Source organism: Rhipicephalus microplus, chromosome 3 (assembly GCF_043290135.1).
Source record: "Rhipicephalus microplus isolate Deutch F79 chromosome 3, USDA_Rmic, whole genome shotgun sequence".
NCBI classification, from domain to species: Eukaryota; Metazoa; Arthropoda; class Arachnida; order Ixodida; family Ixodidae; genus Rhipicephalus; species Rhipicephalus microplus.
The window spans coordinates 17,690,855-17,716,826 of record NC_134702.1 but is presented as its reverse complement, the minus strand read 5'-3'; the positions used below and the strand labels follow the sequence as shown (position 1 = coordinate 17,716,826).

Below are 25,972 nucleotides of genomic sequence, written 5' to 3'. Positions count from 1 at the left end.
CGCGCATCAATGGTACAGATGTAGCAAGTGCCGCGTAACAAACCAGTTCAGCGCGAAAAAGGACCGGAACTTGTTAGAACACGGCCTAGAATTGATCAATATTTGCCAGGAAAAATGCACTTCCTGGGCCATGGGGCGGCGCAGCGTTCGATATAGCGAATGTCCAATTGTGCGGGAGTTCATAAATGGGTGCACTGGTCCCATACTTTTGCACGGGAAGTTCAGGGGGATTTTCGAACTGTTTGATTTAGCCAATAATTCGATATATCCGAGTTTGATATATCCGGGTTCGACTGTAGCTCCAAGGGGACACCCAAGCATGTTGACAAATCGTCAGAACCGCGAGAATTTGCCTCCCTTTATCTCCCCTTCTCTTCCACCATGAGACGGGTTACAGGAAAAGGAAACCCTGACTTGGGTGCAGTTACCGTATTTACTCGATTCTACCGCGCCCTCGATTGTAACGCGCACCCGATTTCCACCGCGAAAAAAAAAAAAGTAAGACATCGATTGCAACGCGCACTTATTTTTCTTGCTGGCCCGCACGATCACACCATTCGAAAAAACGACTCCTTTCGGGAGTGTCTTCCATTTAAATATGAGGTACGGGCAAAGCTTGTGCCCATCTGACGTGTAACAGAGCATTGCCGTCACTGTAGTTTTAACGTGGACCGATGTCAGCACGCGAACTTGCTTCGCCCCGTTCTCGCCGGTTGTGGTGCCAGGCATGTCGAAGTAGAGAGGCGTCTGATCGGCATTTCCAATTTGCCCAAGCAGGTAGCCGTTGTTGCGCCGCAAGTTTAGGACGAACCTCTGAAAACTGTGAAGCTTTTCATCGTACTCCTCCGCAAAACTTTTCGCATATGCATGTTCCCCTTCGGAGGGAAAAGCCTTTCCTCTTCATAAAGTTAGTTGGCCAGCACCTGCTCGCTTTAAACTGGCTCCGCATTAGACCTTCTAAGACTAATTGCATAGCCCGCACTTGGAGCTGTTCTGTCGTCACGGGCCGCTGTGCCGCTCGCTGCTCAAGCACATACTCGCCGAGCAGCTCTTTAATTTGCGGAAACCGACCCTGCTGTGGTCCACTGAAGCCTTTACGTGAAGCTTTGCTGTCGACAATCTTCTGCTTTTGTTTCCGCCGGACCCGCACGCACGTTTCGGGAACTCCGAACGACCGCGATGCGGCCCGATTTCCGTCCGTTTTTGCACACGCGATGACTTTTCTTTTAGAAGCGGCATCGTGGTGCACACGAGTTTTTGAGTCGGCCGTTCCACGCCGTCGATGCTAATGCACTACTAGATGACGAACTCCTCAGCACACGTACGAAGTGCCACACAAGGGAAACGCATAGGCAGAAATGGCCGACGCGCCATGCCGACGTATGTAGGGGGCGGCCATTTTGGAATTGCCGATGGCAACAGATTGAGCTTAATTTTTTTTTTTCATACTCGATTCTAACGCGCATGCGATTTATGAACTCGCTTAACCGGAAAAAAGGTGCGCGTTAGATTCGAGTATTTACGGTATGCAGCGGTCTTAAATGTTAAGAAAAAATAAATAATCACCCACCTGTAAAAAAGGACATTCTGCCGTCCTTGTCCATGCAGAATTCCTGGGAGACAAGGAAAACTAACATTAGACATCTCCCCATAGCCATAAGTAGCAATTCACCACATTTCCAAGCATACACCCGCAAAGCCCTTAAAACTGTTCGAACAATGGCAAAAATTCTCCACTCAAACCATGCACCACTTGCAAGAATGAACTTGAAAGCATTTAAAACATCAAACAAACCAGCAGTGCAACATATGCCTTATCCAAACTTTCGAACACTCATGTGTAAGCGACGAGGGTCCCAATGAATAAAAAAAAAAGGAGACTTTGCTAGCTCGTAAGCTCATATTTAAGCTGTTATATCAATATGAATATTGTATGGAAACGCTAACTTTTCACCCGAGTCAGCTCCAAAAATCTCAAATTTATTCAGTAAGGCCACACGCTCACTCCAGTGCTTTGAAAATATACTAATGGTAGTGTGCTAATTTTTTACGAGTGTAGATATGTACACATTTTTGGCTCTTTACAATGATAAGTCCCTTTTGCTCGTTTTTTGATTTACTTGAAACACTACACAACAATGTGATATCACAAATTGACAGCTCTTACGGCAGCATGAAACTAAATGCTTGAAGCACACTACATAGAAAACAAATTCTTTTCGTAATCAGTTTTTGAAATCCGTCTTCTAAGTGACCACTGCACAGGCGTATTAATGCGAAACAATGGAGCTTAGGGCACCAAGAGGTAAAACATAACCATAGGTAAAAAAAACTTCCATTGATAAGTCTTATATACCCGTGTCACACTGGACATTTTATTGTCATTCAAACAAATTTGCCACCGCAGTCGAATTGAATGTATACTCTCTAATCCAGAGCCTACATAAGAGGTGGCATTCGTCATTAGTTACGGTATTTCGAACATTCGCAAACAGGTCTAAGTTAGGATTTTAGTCACAAATATTCCAGATACCAGAATGTTTGTTCAAATGAGCTTAGAACATCTATTGTAGTACACTATGCCTACTTGAGGTAATTTTGATGCACTTATTGACTGAGCAACTAATTTTAGACAAAAATTGCATACTTGAAATCAGCAGATAAATATGTACACTCAGCAAGTTTCATTGAAATCAACAGTGAACTTTTTATGAAGTGTTCAAATTTAATGTCCCCCTTTAAAGGCACTTGATGTAGCAGATATGAGCAAAATCATTGAAAGGGGCGCATTTATGAAATTCTCTGGAGGTAAGATGGTGACAACTGAAGGTGGAGCTTACATTCTTTCAGAGGTTGTCACTGGCTAAAGATATAGTTTACACACCCACCCCCACATGCACACACACCTTCGCAGCTATGAAAGTGGTGTGGTTGTGGTCGATGACTGTAGCGGTGACGCGGCGGGGCCCGTGATCTATCGTCGTCGGCATCTCGACGACATCCTCGTTCGCACTCATGCTGCTGCCGTTCTTGATGGTCACGAGCTCCTGGTCGGGCTGCGGGTTCTTGCCAGGCCTGATGAGGAGTGGGAACTTGATGGCGCAGGAGGGCTCGTCGACCCTGCCGAGGGCGGCCACTGCGGCGCTGGGCTTCTCTTCCTCCGCACGCGATGCCTCGCTGCCGCAGCTGTTTCCGCTGCCCGCGCCGCCGCCAGCCCCGGCCACTGCCGCAGCCATGTCGACGTGGTGGTCGAGGCGCACAGTGCGGGCGTCCGCGAGGCGAGATACGTTGACCTGCCTCATGCCGCGACCCGCCGGGTTGGGGACTCCTCCCCCGCGCGGCCGCACCATGCTGGACGATGGCATGGGAGAACTGGTGGCCAAGTCCTGCGCCATTGCCGTAGGATAATGAGCTCTTCAGAAGCCACACGAAGGAGAACTATGCTCGCGCAAACAGTGAAACTGCATAACACTGCTAGATAGAAGTTGAAGAAAAATGGAATATGGAAGCGGTGAACAATACTTGGAACAAAGAGTGTCACCAATGCCTGCCTTTTGACAAGCGTACTTTTTATTAAAGCCACAACCTTCCAGGTTGGCAAAAAGGGGAAGATGGATGCTTGCAATGAGAAAATCGTAAATAGGGCAGCCACCCCCTGCTTACAAATTTCTTGACCTTCAAGGTTTCAACCCTGAAAAGCACAAGTCTGCTAGCGAAATGTTGGTTCCAGTGATACCATGCATTCAAGGATTGTTTATGGACACTGCTAGAAAAGAACATACCAGAGAAACCAACGACTGTTTAATGCGGTGATGGAATACAAAGTTTCGTTACGTCTTCTTTTCAAGCCGTCCAGCCCAACAAGCAGACCGAGCCACATAAAGCAAAAGCATGGTGCACAACCACCAAGTAAGAGGAATATGGCAGACTTAAAAGGTGCGATAAATAGGGGAAATCACGCAGCACGCACGCACTGAAAAACTAATGCCATGCGAAGCCTTTTGCAGGCAGGCGGCCATCCAGAATCTCCAACCAAGCAAAGAGCAACTAGTTACCACAATCTGCCAATAATAAGTGATGAGGTTTCAAGTCTCAAAACCACGATGTGAGGGCCACTGCGGAGGTCGGCTCTGGGAATTTCAAACAGCTAGATTTCATTGACATGCACATAAACCGAAGTCCACAGGCCTTTAGCTTTTCCCCTCTAGCGAAATGCAGCAGCCGCAACTGTGATTTGATCGTGCAAGATGAAGGAAATTACTTAATGGAGAGAACTCCATTAAGCCATTTGTTATTCGGCTTCATTTGGCTCAATGCGGAGCCAAATAAAGCAGAAATGACAGATTAAACAAATACGTATACTACCCATCACGCTCATGCTGGCTGAAGCACCGTGCATTGCAGGTCCCATAGACACTAGCACCAGAGTTCCCTTTAGTACTTCAAGGAAACTACGACGTCCAGCACTAAAACATACGAAACAGCGGCTTGCTCGTCCTGACAAACATTCATAATGGCTCCTTGGGCTTCAACAATAGAGCCACGAAGCAGAGTGGCTATGGTAACATCACGGCACCTTGAGCACGCACATGACGAGAAGCTCATACCACGTCGTGATGCTAGGTTACATTAGGAACTGAAACTAGCTTTTAAAAACATGTAAATAATATTTCAATGCGCAATCATGTTACGAACAAGTACATTTCCTTCCTGACGACTTGGCCTTCATTTCGACACAAAGAAACACCGGAAAATTTACACGTCGGTAACCTTTGAGGGCAGGGTGAGACCCCACCTGAAGCGAGAGAGAGCCACCAGGCCTGTGGTGGTGGCGCGACTGGTGGTGCCCACCGGAGGCAGACGAGGAGAGCAGCGGCAGCGCATGCAGGGAGCCATCAAAGAGCTCCTCTTGGTCACGCACCTCGCGGCGCAAGCTGCGGACCAGCGAGCTTGAGCGCGCCTGCGGCTTGCACTCCACCAGCTCACGCAGCACACTCTCAAAGGCGTCGTCCGAGAGCTGGTTAATGTCCCGCTCCCCCACACCCCCCTCCTCCTCTGCTCGCCACTGCTGCGGCAGAGCCTTGGCCACCACTCCACCACTGTTGTTGCTGCTGCTGCCTCCTAGCCTCTGCGGCACAGACAGAAAAGAGAACCAAGTCGCCCCCTTTACAGTTATAGCCGCCCCCACACTAAAGGGGCCTTAATACATAGCAATCTTTAAGAGTCTTGAAGAAAAATTGAATACTGCCACAGGCAAAACAAATCAATCAGATTGCATCCTAGAATTTTAACTCCAGCAAACCTGTCATACAGCACTATGTAACAAAGCCAAATGAAGCATCAGGAATGAATGACTGGTTCTAATGCACACATTGAATTCTCCTTAGAGCAAAATGACACTATAATCAATTACGTTTGCTTCCACTCGGAACACAGTTTGCTTTAAGCTTGTATGCCTATATGACATGCATAAGGATGAAAGGTTGTACTAGTTGTACAAGTGAAGGAAGTGGATTTTCCGGAGTACATGTGTGCTAATAAGGACGTGAACTGCATTGTTCTTCTCACTAGACACATCAAGTTCACATGACCAGCTCTATTGCCTTTCTTTAGGATAGGCTTCACAGCTCATTTCCAGGGGACACATTGCCCATTGGATTATTAACTGAAGTCAGATGCCAAGGTTACTGATGGTTTTTTTTATTAATTTTGTTTTTTATTTGTAAAGCATCGCTAGCCTAGGAGGGTTGTAAGCAAACTGGAGGATAAAAAATATGTAGATACTATGCAAACAGAAGCTACAACATTCTACATACCATGAGTACTTTTTTTATTTCTATAATGGCAACACTTAAAATTAAAATAATAAATGACTATACTATAACCATTATCTGCTACATACCACTTATATATGGTGTACATGGCAAAAAAATGTACATATGAATGAACAGTTTAAATTAGCCTAAAGTACATTAATTAAATCTGCTGTAATCAAGAATACATTGTCATTGGCCGGTAGCTCATTCCAGAATATTCCCTAATTGCTTGAGGGAAAACAATGTATTGAGATACATTTTTTCGACAGTTATAGGTCCGAGCGTATTTTTTTTTTTGACGAGACAGGCTTACCACTAGCAGTGCCCTACTTTTTTTTAAAGATAAATGCATGTAAGAAGAGATTGGTGCCAATGCGTGGCGCCAGCTACTCATTCTCCTGCGCAGTAGTCGACATCGCTAATTAGGTTAACAAACACAAGGCTAAGCATAGGTACATAGCTCAACACTTACACACTTAGTCCAAGTTGTTCAATACAGAATTGTGTCCACACCACACATAATTTGAAGAAAACAAAACACAAGTAATCACGCAAAACACAAGTAATCACTGAGAAATTAAGGTAAACGCACGAGAACACATGCGTCATGAGTAGAACATTTGCACAATGATCCCAATGACTTCACAGTTACTGCCTACAATTATTCACTAGTAATCGAACTAGCTGCACCAAATAAAGAACCTTCCGTGCATCAAGAGAGGTAATGAAATGCTGCTTGCTCTTTTCTGTTTTATTGATGGGGGAAAATAAAAACGGATGTTACTATATGGGGAATGGCGCGACTGGTTCAAAGCTGCAATTTTCCTCTGGTTAAACTGGACAGGTCATGCCATCTAGCGGGGCCCAGTTGAATCAAATACGCCTGCCATCTCGGAGGCCATGGCAGGAAATTGTTGAATGGCCGTTGTTCCTGCTGTGGCTCCTGCTACTTTCGCTCTGCTACTACTAGTGTCGGCGGCCGCGCAGTAAAGCCGGGCAACGTTGAGCACGAGAACAGTGGCGTGAGACGGGGGACTTCAGGCGGGAAATCTAAAGTGTGCCAACGCAATGCGGACGACTAAAACATGATATTAAATCAAAATAAGCACTTCCTTGGCTCAAAAGCAACACCACTAGGCGTCTGGACTGCTATTTCAGCAATCAACATCCCCTTAATATTTGCCTTTATTGTGTTTTTAAGTGCCCATAATAAAGCAGAATGCGTGCACAAGTTTACTTTGCCCACGCATCTTCAAAAAGAGAAAGAGGAAGATGCTGTTAGTGGCATATGGTATATCCTCATGAATGACATTTCTTAGCTGCAATGTAGTTCCCTTGTTTTATAATGTGTACATGCTGTGATGATGCATTCGTGCTTTTGTTTCTCAGTTATTATTTCATAAATATTCAATATTGCTCACTTTGCGATTCCGACAGGATCAGAGCGAAACATATTTTAAGGAGAAAGAGGAGTTTTAAAAGACTTTTCTAACAAAGCACTGCAACCTCATGGAAAACGGGCAAATTAATGCGGTGCCTACAAATGAAACCAAGTGATAGCTCACAGAAATGATGCCAACATATACTAGGTTGACTTGCAGATACAGGTAAAGGTGTGCCAAAGGCAGAGTAGGGCTGTTACTCCCTCTGAGAGTTAGAGCTGAAAGACAGTTCAAGTAGCTGCTAAAATGTTGTATGGTCAGCTCACAAAACATCACTTTGCCTAATAGCAACGGATAAGTAAACAATGTGGTTGCAACAAACTGCATGGCTATAAGCATGATGAGCTTAATGCAACCGCACCACACACTTCACTCCCTTTATTCTAAAAAAATTTGTAAGCAATACATTTTCACTGTGGAGCGTCAAGAAAAAAAAAAGCACGTTTTCCCGACTAGATTAAAAAAAACATCCGCATTTGGTTAAGTCCAGTTATACGCGTTCGTTGTATGTCCAGTTATGCGCATTCAATGCAAGTCCATTTAACTGCATTTGTTGTAATAAGTCCAGTTATCTGCATTTGTTTAAGTTTAGTTCGTGCCACTGCACTTTTTTCAAAATGCACCGTTTTTTTTGTAATTTGTTTCTGAATGAAAGTAAAAACATATGCACCAGCACTGCATACAACAAGAGGAAACTATGCAATTTTACGAGCGGTGTCATAAGCTCAGGTGTATGTGGGTGATTTCACGAGAGGTTGAACATGCATGTCCGGACGAGATTTTAGTTCTGTCAGGTTTTTGTTAATATGTGGGTATATTTGAGGAGCATGGAACCAAAATTTTTATTTCCCAAAACTGTTCGTGTACTAAAAAAATTTTTGAACGCGCTGCCTTCAGTGCTGTGATGACAGGTTTCAGCTTGTTAACACTAACGCCATTTCTTGAAGAAAAGGAAGACATATAATATTGAAACAATGTATCAAGTGACATAAATGGACTTTAATGAAAAATGTTGATTGAAAATTAGGACCGTGGTTTTCCTTTTTTTTTGAAAATAAGCTTTTTTCGAAAAAAACACGCTTGTTTAAATATATTTTTCTTCTATCATGTTTCATCTAGGAAAACAATCTTTTGCAGGAATGTTGAAAAGGTATTGCTTTACACTGGCACATTTTTTTTTATTTTGCAAGAAATAAATGCGCCAAGGCGCATCAAAGATACCGAACTTTTTATTTTGACCGAGCTTGCCATTTTATCAGAATTCTTTGGTTCTGCAGACAGCTTCAGGAAAGCATGGATGTCCCTGTGATGCATATAAAAACAGCAGAAAAAATTCTTGACACAACATTTACAGGGCTCACCTAACTCGCTATTGCTTGCTGGAATATTTCCCGATTTTGCAGGCAAGACGCGCGAGTCGTCACCTTGAAACATTGTTCTGACACACTGGGAATAGTTTCTGGAAATAAAAATTCTCAGTTTCGTACACCTCCAATATACCCACATAAAAAAACAGACAAAAAAAATATCCGGACACGCATGTTCGCTCTCGTGGAATCATCCATGTATTTCAGCTTTAACACTTTAATGCCAGAATTAAGAAAATTACAATTACAATTAGGAATTACAATTAGTTTCATTTCGCAGATTTAAATAGCAACCTTTAAATGATTCCACATTTATCTAAAATGCACCTTTAATGCACACTTTCATGTATGTCGCGAATTCTCCAGATGCCACAGAAGCAAGGATCTTGCAATGAATAACGTGTTTCATACTTCGCAACATTGTCGTGTGCCGTCTTGAGCATGTACTATCAACCAGGTGAGAAAGACTGGATACGTGAGCACTCTTCACCATCAGCTACAAAACAATTTATTCTAGCATAAAATACATTACGCAAGATAGCACTGAATTTTTCCTGCTAAAATCTATGTTCCTTGTGACAGCCACCATCAAAGGCAGCATGCATTCCGTCACTTGCTTGGTCAAAGTTTTTCAATATGCAGCGAATTCGCGACACCAGGCAAAAAGGGAGTAAAAAAAGAAAAAAATGAATGCAGTGATTACTCCTTTTGCCCATTTAACTATGAAAGAAAGTTCTTTAGTATTGAAAAACTGTGCCAATTTTGTTCACATTTACACCCTATTTTGCAAGTGCAACCAAGGAAAAGCCTGTGTGAGTGTTAAATACATGCAGTATAGAACTGAACGTACCACGCGGGTCATATTACTGCTCAAAACGATAGTACAGTAAGCTAGGAAACTTGGCTGAGTACCTCAATTTGGTGCAAACTTTTACAAGCAATGAATAGTTTTTCGAAAACTGGTGCTTACTCTGGATGATGCAGACTAAAATTTTCTAGGGCAAAGCGTCACGCGTATATGGCACACCATTCCAATATGAATACACCTACTGTTTACACTCCACGAACCTGTCATGCTTTCACAAATAACAATATTTTGGCACACCAATTTTTAGCACTTCCTCATGGTCGTAAAATATTGCACGGTTAGTGGGTAATGCATCAAAGCGACTTTGCTTCTTTTTTTTGTTTCTATGGACCCCTTACACCCCTTAAAGCAGCATATATGACTTTAGTTCACACAGAGCCTCAATATGTGTCCGCTATTTGAAGCTCTCACTGAACCCACTTGATTAACCTGCTAGACACCACTCAATATCGAGCAGCCCAATTGATTACGTCTAACTGATAGCTTATCCAGCATCATCTGTATCAAGGGATCTATGAATCTGATAAAAAATTTCTCAACTGTTTAAGCTATATTGTTTTATTTGGCATGACTATTGCTTGCTTCCACCCACTATTCGCGCAACCTATTTCACTCTTAAGGCCTCCAACTTTTGATGTAGAACCAACAAATTTGACAAGTCATTTTTCCCCATCATCAAGGAGTGCAATAATTCATCTAAAGCCTTTGTCGTAGAGCCAGATTCACATAAATTAACTCCACTACTAACAGCTCACACTCTGAAACACACAGATTCTTTGAAATGCTGTGTAGACAACTGTGTATGCCCTATGCTTTTTACTATTACATTGACGAGAGGCTAAGACAGAGCAAGATAAACTGAGCTTTGGATGAATTGGCTGCGTAATTAATTTCTAATTCAAGTACACTTAACAGAGAACTATTGCTAATGATCACTTTAATAATGATTGCTAATGCTATTGCTAATGATCACTATTAGTGCTAAAGACACGAACATGCTTTACGAGTCATTCGATGTGCCACTTCTTGTGAGGAGCATCAAAAGGATAATGTTTGTTTGCTTAAAGCGGCCCTCTAACACTTGAAAACATTAGTGCCGACTGCACAACATGTAGTAGCGCTCGCCAGAGCTACTGCGAGTGGAAATGACGCCGGAAGGTCGCGGCCATATGATTGGATAAATGTAACGTTAAATGTGATTGTGGCATTGCATCAAAAGAGGGTTTACTATTGGATTAATTTTTTATTAGCATGATTTTTCACTCAAAGCGACAGAGAATAAAGCTCTCAAGACTTTTCCAGCTTGAAAACTGTAAAGCTTGTCAAAGAATGCGCCAAACGCCATGTGCTGGAGGAAACGCACCAGTGACGCTCCGGGCAATGTTATTTAAAGAAACTAAAAGGAAAGAAAAAGCAAGAGCGTTGATATATATACGTCATAGCAAAAAGAATGATCAGTAAAGTTACAAAACATTATAGAAGCTTTTACGAGCTGGCTCATTTCGCCCGTGTCGTTCTCTCTTCCAAGTGCCACATTGTTACCATCGCAACGGCATCCTTAATACGCTGGATGTAACAGGCAATATGTCATGCAAGCTTCCTGCACGGTAGGGCTTTCAGTTCATTTTATTTGGCAGCCTTCCAACACCAGAGGGAGAGGGAAACATATTAAGGTGAGCCCGCGAAAATCGAGTTGAGGATAAGCATCCATTTCATTGTATTTTGATATCTCTGCGCTGAATAACATTGCACTGCGTGGCCCTATCGCTGCCGTTCTTGCGGCACTTTATCTCTTAAACTGTCAGTATACACAACCAGCTAGAAAAACATGTAAAACTATGAAGTCCTGAAAAGTGTTAGAGGGTCCCTGAAGATGGAAATGACTGAGAATGAGTTTGCACTATATTTCTAGCCTGATAATGTATTCAATAATTGCAAAAAAGGCATTATAGACACTTAATTACAACTAGTATTAATTGCAAAATAAATTAACATAATATAGCATTTATTACAAGTGCAATAGAATATTGAGTGTCTTGAAATAGCACTGAATGAAAGGGTTAACCCTGCCTACATTGCTGTATCTTATTCTTTGTAAGCGTACATTTCATATATGCATGTTTTGAGATGGCACATTGTACTTTTTGTATGGCTACGTATGGTTATTGTCATTATTCCCCATGATAGGCAGTCGCTGCTAGGAGTTAAATAAAAGCTTGTTTCTTTTGATTCTCCTTCAGCCTCCACTGTAAGTCTCGAACTTCTGCTATTCGCGCAAATTCAACATAATTTGCTGAGATTCAAACTTGTAGGTCCATTTTAAAGAGATACATTGTGACACTGAAAATGAGAAAGAAGGGACAATGATGATGATGATGATGTGTGGCTGTATAAGCGCCTTTAAATTCCTCGTGCTAAAGTGAGTAAAACATAGAAGTAATAATGACAGTGACGTGAAATGTATAGTAAAAATGGGTGGCCAAAGGTTTTGATAATAAAAGCATGTGTCAAGATATTTGGCACTAGCACAAGTGCCTCATCAGCACCTTTGTGCCCAAGGGCCGTGAGGCAAGTGCTTTTCAATGTAGCCACCGCAGCAGCAACCTCTTGAGAGGTCGCGCTACGCAATGCCTGGGCATATTATATGATAGAAGCGGACATGTCTTAAAAAAGCTAGCACAGATTTATGAGTCAAAAGTGGTTCCCAATCGATGAACATTGCAGGGTGTAATGGTATATGTTGTCGGTAGGGTAATGAAAAGTGTTGTCTTCTTAGAGTGTCTAATGGTTCACACTGGATTAAAATGTGAAGAACTGTTAGTGCTTAAGGGAAGATGCGGGTCAAAAAACACGAGTTTTTTTTTTTCAAAATTACCGATATTTAATTTTTCGCTGTTTTGATAAGATTAGTACCACTACTGTTATGAAAAAAAAAATTCAGGTTGAGACAACTGAAAATCCTTTAAAATTGCATCTAATGAGCACAAGGTGCCTGTTAAAAGATCTAAAGTGTGCAGTTTTCGAGCACCTTGCCGCCAATAATGCGCCGCCACTCGCCATTTTTGATCGCATTAGCCGAAGAGTCGACCCTCACTCTTCCAGCAACAATAGTTTCCCTTGCTGATGCGGCGCAAGAAATAATAAAAAGAAGCACGCTTCTGCACGTTTTTCGAGTGCCGTGACTGGCGTTATCAAGTGGTAAGGATCGGGGACCGCAATTGGCCGCTGCGCACCTGTATGTGCTGTGAAGCCTATTTGTGGGGTCCATGTCTTGTCGAGCAGCACAGCTGAACAATGCTTTTCTCGTGTAATTATCTCCATTATGAATGAAAAAAGCATTGCTCGCAAATGAAAACCGTTGTGCGGCTTTCACTTGCGACCAATGCATCAAAATCAAACCATCTTGCGATCAATGCCAAACTTGCGGTCAATGCATCAAAATCAAAACCAATGCATCAAAAGTCATTCACACCCGTCAGCCTGAAAGTTCGTGATGCGGCAATGGATGACGTCAGCACGAATCTTGCAAGGTTGGAAGAGCTCGCAGTGATAGAACTTAGCAGGGACGACATTGCCATTATGTACGACGGTATGTGGCACAAACCTGGCCGCAAGATGGCATGACACTGGACTTAGTTTGGATTTCGTAGTCCCGTCGAACTTCTTCCTAGCTTGCAGTTGGAATAAGGCTCTGGCAGATGGAGCGGAAGTTTGGCAAGCGTTTCATGGCCCTATCTGTGAGCGAAATGTCTGTGAGGAGTCGGCTCCAAAAAACCGAGGGACAAACTCAAGGGACTGGCGTATTTTAGTCGCAGTGGCCACTACAGGAAGCATTGTTCTTTTTGGCGTGTGAATTTCATCAGATTTATTATCTTTCATAAATAAAAACTCAACTTTAACTTAAAAACTTGTTTTTCTCAAAACGCAAATCTTGCCATTTCTTTTTTCAATGTGCCCCTCCTTTTTCAAGCACTTTTAGTGCTGGAATCTGCATAAATTTTGCCCAATTTTTTTTCTAAAGTATGGCAAACGCGATTATCCAGTTTAAATTTCAATATTTTATTGTATAATAAAAAATTCTATGTAAACCTTTACTAGGATAGGTGAAATATGGGCTTTTAGCGTCTATTATTTTTCACGCCTATTACATATTTTGTATGTGCTTTCTAATTAGTTATTTGCATTCTACACTTTATTTCAAACATTATGAACTATGAATGATAAATTATGGAAGTTCAGGGATGAAAAGAGGGGGCAAAAGGGTTAAGGTTTTCACTTTATCATTTCGCAGAGATAAAAGTAAGCAACTCGCAAGAAAAATAATCATATATTTGAAATCAGCATAAAACGTTCCATAAACAACTCAGTTTCATCGCTCTAGGGTGAATATGAAAAAAAAAAGTGTCTTCGAGTAGCATCTCCCCTTAACCAACCACATCTGTCACACAATGGTGGATCACCACCAGAAAAAAGATACGAGTGCGTCGTGTACGTGTGTCCTATCCTGAGCCTTGTTAGAGTTACCTCTGTACGACGTGATTTCGATACTGGCGACCAATGACCAAGGTGTGGCTTAATAACGTGTACTCTGTTTTCTGTGTGTCTATCCCACTTGCTCTGCCAGTAGTCCCGGAGCTTTTGTTTGAGAGACTTTTTAAGGTCAAGGGCCAGTATTGATATGGATGTAGTCGCAGTGCTTTCGTGAATGGATGCAGCAAGCTGATCCACCATCACATTGCCTTGGATCTCGCGGTGCCCTGGCCCCTAGCACACTACGACACGTTGGAGTGTGTAGAGTGTGCATAAAATAGAGCAAAGCGAGACGAGAAAATAGTTTTTTGTTTTTCAAGAGTTTGCAGAGCTGTTACCACACTGAACGAGTCCGTATAGATTACTGCTTTTTGTAGTTGTAATTGTTTGATGTGTTTAGCGGCCACAAGTATCACATAAGCTTCCGATGTGAAGATACTTGTGTCTGGATGTAGAGGGCCAGCATCCGAAAAGGATGGGCCGACAGCAGCGTAGGACACAGAGACTTGGCATCTGTAAAGAACTCGGGACGTGCGTATTTGTGTTGAAGTTCCAGGAAGTATGTTCGGATATGGGCACTGGGAGCATGTTTTGTAACTTCTAGAAAAGACACACTGCAGTCTATAGTCTGCCACTGCCACAGTGGCTGGTATGCAGCAAGGACCACTAAACTGTTCAAATGACGCACCAGTTTCCTCAACTAGACCCTTCAGGAGAACTGAATAAGGCTGCCTCATTGAAGGTGTTTTGAGAGAGTATGGAGCTCGACAAATCATTAATAGTGAAGTATGAGGGGGGCTTCCTGTCTGCTTTCACTTTCAGGAAATGTACAAAGGAAATGTAAGTTCTCTGCAGATGAAGCGACCACTCATTTGACTCAACGTAGAGGCTTTCAATGGGGCTGGTGCGAAAAGCACCTGTAGAAAGGTGGATGCCCAAATGGTGCACCTGGTCCAGCATCTTCAAAGCACTTTGAGTCGCAGACTGATGAACTACGGCCCCATAGTCTAAGCGGGTGCGAATGAGGCTTCTGTACAAATTCATGAGACATTGCCTGTCAGTACCCCACGTAGTACGTGACAACACCTTTAGAACATTCATGGCTTTTACAGATTTCGTTTTTAAATACCTGATGTGCGGTATGAAGGTTAGCTTGTTGTCCAAGACTAGGCCTAAGAATTTATGCTCGGCATTACCAGGCAGACGTTGCCCATTCAGTTGAATGTCAGGTTCTGAGTGCATGCCTCTCTTTCAGGAGAACAACACATACGTGCTTTTTTGTGGGTTCAGTCGGAATTAATTTTCCTCTGCCCATTTGGAGACCTTGTTTAAACCTAGTTGAACCTGCCGCTCACACATTGCCAGGTTGCATGACTTAAAGCCGAGCTGGACGTCATCCACATATGTACATTAGAACATATTGCGGGGGATAAACAGGTACAAGGAATTCATTCTGATAATAAAAAGTGCACAACTAAGTACACCGCCTTGCGGTACTCCCGTTTCTCGGACAAATCTTTGGGAGAGAACACTGGCCACATGGACACTAATTGTCCGATTGGACAAGGAATTCTCGATTGTGGAAAGCATTCTACCGCGCATACCCAGGCGAGACAAGTCTCTTAATATGCCAAAACGCCATGTTGTGTTGTAAGCCTTCTCGATATCGAGGAACACAGAAAGGAAGTACTGTTTGTAAACAAAAGCGTCTCGGATCTCTGCCTCGATACCTACCAGATAGTATGTGGTGGATCTACCCTCTCGAAACCCACACTGGAATCGGTTGAGCAGATTGTGTGTTTCAAGGAAATGTAAAAGTCAGCAGTTTATCATCTTTTCAAAAAGTTTACAAAGACAGCTTATAAGTGAAATGGGCCTATTATAATTTGAAACTGAGGAAGGGTCCTTGCCCCGTTTCAAAATAGGGATAACAGTAGCCTGTTTCCAGGAGGTAGGGATGATGCCAGAAAGCCAGGTAGCATTGTATAGAGAAAGTGAAGTTTTTCGCATTTTGAGCGGCAGGTTTTTCAACATTTCATATGTGACACGGCCGTAGCCTGGGGCAGAATTGCTGCAGGATTTTAGTGATGTTTGTAGCTCAGCTAAGTTGAAAAGTTGGTTGTATGCCTCGTACTTTGTACATTTGTGGTCTAGTTTCTGCTTTTCTAATCTTGCTTTACGTCTTTGGAACGCTTCAGTATAGTACGACGACCTAGACACCTGCTCGTAGTTTGCACCGAGGAAGTTCGCCTGAGTGGGAGCGAGTGTACTTGTCTTCTTGCTACTCTACCAACCATGTTCCGGACTTTAGCTTCTTGTGTATATGAATTGATAACTGATAAAAATGTGTGTCAGCTTTCTCTTCTGGCCTGCCGACACGTTCTCCTGCTTTTTGACTATTTTCTGAAAGCTGTCAACATATGACATTTTTACATTGCAGTTTTTCTTTGGTACAAGATACCAATTCACTCCAGCATTTCTTCTTGGTTGATGCTTCCTTTTAAATATTTCTCTCAAATTGCGTATCCATGTTTTAAATTTTCTTATCAAGTTAGCAAAACCTACTCTTTTGTTTGATAAGTGAAACAATTGCTACCTTTCTTTTTTTAACAGCCATGCTATCTTCTCCCAGGAAGAGAAATATGCTAAACCATCAATTAAAAAATCTGCACACACGTTTTCTGTACTTCCCAACATTCTCTTTGCTTGAAGTTACTGCTATTCCGTACTATTGTGCACATTGATAACCTTTGAAGATGACCTCACCTCTAAATCAAACGGAGTTGACTATGTTCAATGATTCACAAGTGTCAACACTTTTCCTGAAACACTGAGGTTGGTGTAACCAACACGAAATGATTTCGTCGATGTGAAGCCACAAAGGATGCTTCTATATTTGTGAATGCGACTTCTTTAAAAGATGCAAGTACTCTGTCACATGCTAAGTGCACGAATAAGTGCCAGATAGTGGTAATAAGCATAGGTGCCGATATGTGTTCAACTGTCCCAGCTTCCTGCATGCCCTCTAATTATGGTACATTTTACTCGTGCTACCACTTAAAGCATGCAAATGGCTATCCTAGCCTAGACATTTGGACATCCGAGACTAATTGCGCAATCTTTCTAGGCTGAACTGCTCTTAAACATTGCTACAAGGCACATCATCGGAAGATGTGTTAATATAGCAAGGGCCATATCCAGAGACCACCGACCTTCGGTGAGAGTGTTGCTTTGTGGGACATAGGATCTTGTACATTGGCTGACTAATGTAACTACATGCCCACATTGCCTCAACCAGCCAATTGATGTGTACTTGAAACGTGTCTTTGAAAGTGGGTTTCAGAATACGAACCCAAAGTGAATGCTTGCACACAGATTCGATTCCAGATATAGACAATGTGTGCATGAAAGAAACTGATCGGCCACCACTAATGCTTCTCAGTATAACCTGCGATATTTCATTTCTGAATACGGACCCAGCATGACAATTCCAACAGCAATAGTACTCTGCTCAGTGCAATAATACTGTTCGTGATGGCTGGATTTCATTGCCCAAAGGTAAAGAAATGCTTATGCAGTGCGCATTCATTGCACGCTTGAAGAATCCAAGGCATTCAAAACTTTTCCTTTGATCTTCTTGCAGAGAAAGCAAAAGGTGTGATCTACCACTGATGTAATTATGGTATTAATGTGTGCAAAACTGCATTTCAAAAGTTTTGTTCTACAGGTTTTTCCGACAGTGTAAAGGAAAATTTCACACACCATTCACAGTGGGCACTTCAATGGTACATGGAGAATTTCGGCACACAACATACCCCTTATCTCAACAAGATGCCGGGAAAGTGCAAGATAAACTGGTTTATATAAGCTGAGCCTCCAACACTCTGCTAAAGGCACTACCATGTTCGATGCACCCCTTTCCTGAAGCCACACCGAAAGCAGAATTTTGTACTGCTTGGAATGAACATGACCAAAAATTAAATTGCACGATATTTCCTGCCTGACATTTGATTCTAATTATGCCAAAGCACAACATAAACTATTTAATGATCAGATGTCGAACTACCGTTGAACACACACAATCAAGAAATTAAGACGTTTTCTTTTTCGCGACAGAATATCAAGTGCTCTGAAATAATATGTAAATTTGGCACATTTACAGGCAATTTTTCCCAGTTCGCGCCTGGAAGGATCAAGGTGGAAGCGACAGATGGATATGCATCGATTTTTTCAATCGCGCTCCATCTCAAGTAAGCAAAGAGGTAACCGACTTGGAAGGCATATTGAAAGGTATTTACCAAAGCACAATTCGTTTGTGCTCCCCCCCTCTTTCCCATTTATCTTCAGATCACTTGGCTCTTTTTGGCGTGACTACTGGCCTAGACAAATGCATTATTCGGGAGCGATTCTTTAGCGCTGAATAACGTGACCGAGGGGACGGTTAAGTGGCTTATGCAGACCGCGGAGAGGAGGAAGAAAGAAAAGGAAGATAAAGTTCTTCTGACATAATTGCCCCTCAAAAAAGAAACAAACGCATCACGCAGGGGCCGCAAGTTCTTTCTTCAATCGACGTGCGAAGCCACACGACTGTACCGTGCACAGCAGACGGGGCAAGCTCTGGCTCAGTCACACTGCTACGAAAGGCATAATGCGCGTTCGGTGGCTGCTGCGATCACGTAAAAGAAACAAATATAAATCAAAAACAAAAAACAGCGACCTTCCGGGCAGAGCACAAACGCACAGTGCAGTCAGTAGGCGGTTACAAGGAAGTGAGCATTCGCGCGGTCGTGAAAAGAACTGAAAAAAAAAGGGTCAAAAACGAAAAACGGAGCAGCATAACACGATAAAAAGACGGGAGGGAACCAAAAAATAGGGGGGTGGGGGGGGGGGGACTTGCTTGGTCGTGAAACCAAAAAAATAAACGAAAAAGAGGAAAGCCCGGGGCACCGGCACTGCGAAGCCGACGTGGCCTTATATTGCCGAACAACCCAACAAATGGTTTGGCACGAAAACGCGAGGCGATGGCTTCTTGACCGAAACTGCCTTCGCGCCGCAAGTGTCGCCGTATCGGTTACGAGGACTCCGCCCTTGCACACACGGTTTTTGTGTAAAGATACCACTACAAAAGGCTCTCTTTCATCGAGATAACAGACACACGCCCCGCTAAGGTTCCCGTCTTATCACGAAACTCGACTGACCTAGTGATTATTTGCAAGAGGTTTCGACAATAGGGCATCACCTACTGTACTATTTATTACACATGGAGGTTGGTGGGGCGGGCTTCAATTTTCCAGAAAGGCTGCGTCCATACGCGGCGCGTCCGATCATTGTTCCATGTCGTTAAAATTCGATTACGCAGGCGAAACTTGCGTGGAAGTGACACATGACGAAGCAAGCACTAAAACGAAAAATCAATCATCGTCATAAAATTATAAATTTAAGCAATTAAGTGCAACAAAAAGGAAGGTTGGAGGGACCGGTTGTGGAATAAATCGTGGCCCCGAATTGCCCATACTATCAGCCACGAAGCATTTTCGCTCAAAAGGGCCAGAATAAAACGATCGCAATGTCTACACGACCAAATTCCTTCTGGCAGCGGCGTTTTATTAGCGAGCGGTAGATTATTGCAGAACACGTGGGAGTGTCCTGCTGCAGCGGAAGGCGTAAAAAGAAAGAAATGTAGAGGGGCACCGCGGTTTTCGGGCGTTGCACAAGTTGCCGGTGACGTACGAAAAAGAATACTGCTAATAATAATATCACGCCAGCACTGCGACATTGAGTATCGTCGTTCAACACACCACTTAAACGCCGGCGTTCGCTTCAAACATCGCCGCAATCGCACACACCCACGACGGAAAACGTGAACGCCAGCGCTGCTGGCACTGCAAGAACGCGCGGATCGCGAAGCACAAATGCCTGCCGCCAGACACAACCCCCCGTGACAGAGGCGTGAACGCGACTAGTACGGAGTGGCAGCAGTATTTCACGACGTTCGCGAACGCGGAAAAGAAAAAAAAAGGCTACGCACACCACGACGTTCATTCCGGGCCCCGTGCACCACCGTCCAATGTCACCTCGCTAGTGGGGCGGCGATAAGGAAAGAAGAAAAAAAGAAAGCACCGCGTGTTTTTTTTTTTCTATTTGTTTTATCTCGCGCATCCAAAGACGGCTGAGCCCGCTCAATCGGGAAGGCAAATTCACTCACCAAATGTGAGGCACGAAATCTCGTACGCCGAAGCCAAACGCGCTTCCCACCGGCCTGACCAAAACTAAGCATGACGGAGTACGATGCAACCATACGATGACTCGGGAGATCGGAGCAGTGTGGTTGTACCCCCTCCGCACTACTGAACGTCGGCCTCGGAAAAAACGCTCGCAAGGGGTCGAAATCCGCTAGCGCTCTGGCGGCATTTAGTCGAGGAACACGAGACTGACCCGAGCACGTGAAGCCGGCCGAAACAACACTGATCCGGGCGCACATTTTGGGGCGAAAACTCCAGATTTAAGCCTAAAACCCATAAGCCTACCCCCCTCTAGCCGAGGTCTACAATTTCTCAAAACACACCCACCAAATAAAGAATAACTGTGGGACTGTACCTCGTTGTTGGAGACCTTCTTTGATAGGCTACGTTCCCTGGTCCGTGAGTGCTTGGAGATCACTTCACTGTTCGGAATCGGCGCAGGAGAAACGGGAAAATTTGAGCGTAAATCCGTCGATAGGATCCCGTCTATCTCCTGCTCGGAACATGCTGCCATCTTGAATACGCCGAATTAAAAACGGCCCTATGATTGGCTGAAAGTGCCGGCATTTGTAAAACGCCTCTCGATTGGCTGGATAAGACAACTTTTGTTTTTGTTCGTATTTGCGTAATTTGTGAAATTCAAAAAAAAATTTGCTAAGGTAGACCACATTCTTCAGTTTCTTGCAAAGCAAGTTGTTAAATAATACAAAATCAGTTTTTTGCTTTGTTTTATTGAGTGAAAAACGGTAGACACGCTTGGTTCATAACTTGGCGAGCCAGTGCTTGAAAGCACGTCTTTTATCACAAATTTCACGTTTTATCTCGTCAAATACGACTCGCATAACTCATGTTGTGCATATGCTTTGCTCTGATGATTAAGTACTGAGCAGATATTTAAGCTACTCGCAAACTAATGATAGCGCGCGCCATTCCATCGCGAGCGCCATCACGAAGCACGTGACTTTGGGCTACTCTGGCCAATCAAATCGTGCGACGTTTTACACCTTCGAACCAATAGCCGGAGTACAACGAAGACGGGGCCGGGTTCGTTCCCCGGGATTGTGATATACGGCGAGGGCCACGGTTCACCTGGCGTGATTCACTTCTCGATTCTGGTCTAGGTGTGGGCTGTCCTTTAGCAGCTTCCTTCTCGATCATGTGGCTTCGATCCATCTTCCTGTGTTTGGCTCTTATGAGCAGCACCGCTTTCGCTACGAATACAAAGGGCAGCGTCTCGTTGCTGACTTCCACATTCGACAAGGTATTTCATATTCGTCTCTTCTTCCACCACCTGCAGAAACTTTGCCAATCTAGCTTTAAAAGTTTACGCTTTGGATAGTGGCGAAGCCAAGTGGGCTTTTCGAGACGGATGCACGTAACTTTCGCTTGCTGTTCCCAAACGGAAACGTTGCTGTTAAACCTGGTGCATTTTTTTTTTCCTTCAAAATTGAAGGGCGCTGATTTCGTTCGTTTTACTCTTCCAGATAGTTCCAAAGTTCAAGGTAACGCTGGTTAAGTTCGATGTCACCTACCCTTACGGAGAGAAGCACGATGAATTCGTCAAAGTCGCCGAGGAGTCTCAAAACACCCCCGATTTCTTGGTCGCCGAAGTTGGCGTTCAAGGTATGGCTCGTTCCTAGCATCTCCCGTTGAAACCGGAGTACAGTGGCGTGTTGCCGGAGGAAACTCTGCCCGTTCGGATCGCATTATCTTTGCCCGTTTTGTGCTTTCCCTTGCTGCACGCAGATTATGGCAACAAGGAAAACGCCGACCTGGCCGAGCGATTTGGAGTTAAAAAGGACGACTTCCCCGTGCTGAAGCTGTTCCTCGCCGGTCAGGAGGAGCCAGTGACTTTCTCGGGAGACTTTAAGGCTGACGAGATCAAAGCTTTCGTCAAAAAGAACTCCGGTAAGGTGGCTGTTACGATTCCTTACATGATGGAAGCGCACTCCTTATCGTTAATGCCAATTCTTCGACGCCAAAATAATTTGCGAGTGTTTCTGTATTGTATGGTGAGCCGCTGTCGACAGTCTAAGGCTGACGAGATCAAAGCTTTCGTCAAAAAGAACTCCGGTAAGGTGGCTGTTACGATTCCTTACATGATGGAAGCGCACTCCTTATCGTTAATGCCAATTCTTCGACGCCAAAATAATTTGCGAGTGTTTCTGTATTGGATGGTGAGCCGCTGTCGACAGTCTCTCGCGCAACTCAATCCACGTCATCACGACGCGCTGCATAAGCGTTAGTGCCGACCAGACAGCTCGTGACACTGCCTGCGTCTGGCTTAACCGGGAATTCACGACACTGCGGCGCTTCCTTTCGGTTGGTGTGGCGTTCCCCACTGTAGTACACGTGTGTAATTTAAACGAGTAGGCACCCGTATTTCGTTTCATATAATTGGCATAAATTCTATAGCAGCTTGGTAGACCATCTTGGCCGATATTATAGTGTTGCAGGCTTTTCTCTAAATACGATCTTGATTAGCTGTATTATCTGTCCATATTTTTTTTTCGATTTTTTCGGCTCGTAAGTGTGTAGCTTGCATGAAAAAAACTGATATGGTGCCCTTCTCTACGGTATCTCTGTTAGCGCCCCTGTTGTATTGGGGACATTAAACCATAACAATGCCTACTAGTTTGACCTAACATATACACATGTTGCTAGCTTTTATGCAATGCAGAAAACAGCTGCGAGCCCATTCAAGCCTATTCATACAGAAGCAGGGGGGCTCCCCTATTGTGTGCCTTTGACACTGATTGAATGAAAGCTGTAAGGAAAGTGTAGTTCACAATGGCCGAGCCCTATTCTAATACGCACTCTGTTCTTGTTTGGTTAGCGGACTTGAGCGCCAGGCATTGCTGCCTGCTTGGAATGTAGCACCTGACGTTGCCAGTACACAGATCAACAGTAATATTAAAAAAAGGGGCGGTGTCATCAAATTTGTGGCTTAAATTTTTCCTGCGGACATTTTTATTGGTGTCATACATGCTCTTATGTGTTCTCCTTATTTATATAGATTTCAGTTTTTGGGTGCAGAGTTCGGCACCTAGGCCACTGTGTAAAGAGTTTGAGTGCATGGGCTCGCAACACTGTGATGCACTTAGTGCTATATCATCTCTCTTACACACACATGCGAGCAACATGTACCTTTAACCCTCACGAAAATTCTGGAGAATATTAGCATGCACGATATTTAAGTGTAGCTTTCTTTAAGTACGGATTCGCCAGACTATGGTATCCACACCTTGTTATGCTTCGTGCAATCACAGTTATGGGTGCGAGTCTGTTTTTGTTTTCCCGAGTAATATTTGCGATAGTTATTAAACGCAATGCATTAGGGACCATGGTGCTGCAGAGAGAGAGAGAGAACACAACTTTATTCTTGATGCTGCGGAGAACTTTCACCTACAGAGAACTCGATAAGTTTCTGCCCCACATATCTGGCCTCTTGCATTGATGGCTATGGCAACCTGGTTTGCTTAAGCAAAGTGCAAGAATGAGCTAACCTTCTATAATGTCTTATTAATATGTTTGCATGATGATGTAATGCACTTTGCAAAATATGAGCAAGTTTGGCTGCTTTGCAACAAGATCACAAATTATGGGTATAGTTCACAGCCAATGCTCATCTCGTGGATTAATTGTTGCAATAGAACTGTGGGTCGCCGCTGGTTGCACGCTTAATGGGGTCTAACGACGCTAAAACTTGTCTTGTACTTCCTATGCAATGCAGTCTGTTATTGCAATAGTGATTAGTCTCCATCGTGACAATGAGCGTTTAGGCACACTTTTGATGCAAATTAAAATTTTAAATGTTTGCTATGTTTAACACTTTGTGCTCAGCATACTTGCATACTGAGGAAACCTACAGCAGGCTCTTTATAGCTTCATAACTTGATGTCACTACTCCTTTAAGTTTCAGACGTTAAATGTGCTCTTGTTTCCATCCCTGCTTTGTGGCACTTGTTGTGCAATGATCACGTTATACCTTCACAGTTTAAAAGGAATCTCTTAAAAACAGAGCTACCCAGTGATGCGGTGACAGTGCGCTTGCACTAAATATGAATTGCTTCCTTGTGTTTGGTTTCTCTTAGCCATTCCTAAAATTTCAAAAAAAAAAATGCCGCTTCACCACGGTGGTCTAGTCTTTACTCGGCTGCTGACCCGCAGGCCATGTGATCAAATCCCAGCTGTGGCGGCTGCATTTCCGATGGAGGCAGAAATGTTGTAGGCCCGTGTACTCGGATTTGAGTGCACGTTAAAGAACCCCAGGTGGTTGCAATTTCCGGAGCCCTCCACTACGGCGTATCTCATAATCGCGTATTGGTTTGGGGACGTTAAACCCCATAAATCAATCAATCATGCAAAAAAAAGAGCTGGCAGCCATCAGAGCCACTGCTTCTACATAGTGTGCACTCGTACTTGATTTCTCGGTCATTGATAACGTTCAGAGCATCAGCGAGTGCTGATATCGGCACTTGTGTTATCAGCAAGTGCTCATAAACGCTGTCGTTTTCGCTAGTCTTGCATAGACATTTATCGATTAATCGTCTAATCTTTTGAGACATATTGTTGGACAAAAGTTAGTAGACCTTGTAGTCGATAGTTTTCGGCATGACTCTCTAGCTTTAATTTCCCTTTGCTGTTAGCTCTTCATGTAACATCTGAACTCTTTCCCCTCAAGTATGTGAGTGGCGCCTGGCTTTTCTCTTAATTTTGGAGTGCATGCCTCGTGTTACTTGTACATGATTTCATGTCTGCGCTGCTTCTTGCACAGGTATCAAGCTGCAGTTGAAACACTGTCTTCCCAAGTTTGACGAGCTGGCCACCAAGTTTATGAAGGAAGAAGACAAGACCAAGCAGGAGGCTGTCCTGGCCGAGGCAAAGAAACTTCAGGAGTCGCTCGAAAAAGAGGCTGACAAGAAATCCGCAGACGTCTACATCAAGATGATGCAGAAGGTGTTGGAGCGTGGCAAGGGCTTCATCGACAGCGAGACTGAGCGTGTGAAGAACATCCGCAACGGCAAGATCACCCCAGCAAAGAAGGAAGAGCTCCAGGGTCGTCTCAACATCATCGGTTCCTTCGTGAAAGACGAGTTATGAGAAAGTTGTTACGTGGTGCATTAAGCGACCATGGGTTTACTTTCGCAAGCGTTCTCCATTTCATAGTCTCCCAGAGTGCTGGACTTCTTCATGTCATAAACACTTTGAAAGGGCATGAAAGCAATCGTTCTTCAAAGAAGAGGACTGCTTCTCTCGCCATTCATCGGTTTTTCTTCCATTTTTCTCAGTGGCTGCTAGTCTAGTTTTTTGTACTTCCGCTGGATGAGAGAGTGCAAGTTCTTTTTTTACTCTGCTACAAAGTTTTGTTGAACAAGTCATTTTTTTTTCATTATCACCATAGACCAATTTGTTTTTCAGGGAAAGGCAAATAAAGTTTTTTGTTCATTAAAGGTTTGTCCCGTGTGTTTCAAGCTTGCTAAAGACACTACTTGGAGTCGCTGGTTTGTGAGCTGCATATTAAGCCACATGCTTACTAGGCAAATGCTGTATTGTTCCGCAATGCAGGCTTTCATATTGTGATGTTGCAATGCATGCTCTCAGGAGAGCATGCATTGAATGCATGCATGCTAAATGAGGTTTTTAAAATATTAAACGGTATATTATTTGGTCCATCCCAAGACTTTCTCATAAATTTCCCTGGTGA

The 25,972-nt window shown here is 43.6% G+C and overlaps 2 protein-coding genes across 5 annotated transcripts in view; one reads left to right on the top strand and one right to left on the bottom strand.

The window, feature by feature from the left end:
- Positions 1–20,807, bottom strand: part of LOC119163671 (uncharacterized) — a 58,017-nt gene extending 37,210 nt beyond the window's left edge. For 2 of the 4 annotated variants that reach the window (XM_075888981.1, XM_075888982.1), the window contains exons 1-4: positions 20,621–20,806; positions 4,796–5,128; positions 2,907–3,386; positions 1,571–1,613 (exon numbers count right to left, since the gene is read on the bottom strand). In XM_075888981.1, coding sequence (XP_075745096.1) covers positions 1,571–1,613; positions 2,907–3,386; positions 4,796–5,128; positions 20,621–20,779 — 1,015 coding nt within the window. In that variant the 5' untranslated portion in view covers positions 20,780–20,806. Of the gene's footprint in view, positions 1–1,570; positions 1,614–2,906; positions 3,387–4,795; positions 5,129–20,051; positions 20,600–20,620 lie in introns of those variants that run through there. The other 2 variants (XM_075888984.1, XM_075888983.1) reach the window with 2 other exon arrangements.
- A 473-nt stretch (positions 20,808–21,280) lies between these two features.
- wbl (endoplasmic reticulum protein 29-like protein wbl) lies at positions 21,281–25,718 on the top strand. The gene is made up of 4 exons (XM_037432522.2): positions 21,281–21,526; positions 21,750–21,888; positions 22,012–22,173; positions 25,043–25,718. Exons 1-4 carry the CDS (start codon positions 21,422–21,424, stop codon positions 25,366–25,368), a joined length of 732 nt encoding a protein of 243 aa, XP_037288419.2. The 5' UTR covers positions 21,281–21,421; the 3' UTR covers positions 25,369–25,718.
- Positions 25,719–25,972: the final 254 nt, after the last annotated feature.

Coding starts and splice junctions, on each gene's coding strand:
- wbl (XM_037432522.2), top strand. CDS start 21,422: ATGTGGCTTCGATCCATCTTCCTGTGTTTGGCTCTTATGAGCAGCACC. Junction 21,889..22,011: donor CGCCGAAGTTGGCGTTCAAG/GTATGGCTCGTT, acceptor TGCTGCACGCAG/ATTATGGCAACAAGGAAAAC. Junction 22,174..25,042: donor TTTCGTCAAAAAGAACTCCG/GTAAGGTGGCTG, acceptor CTTCTTGCACAG/GTATCAAGCTGCAGTTGAAA.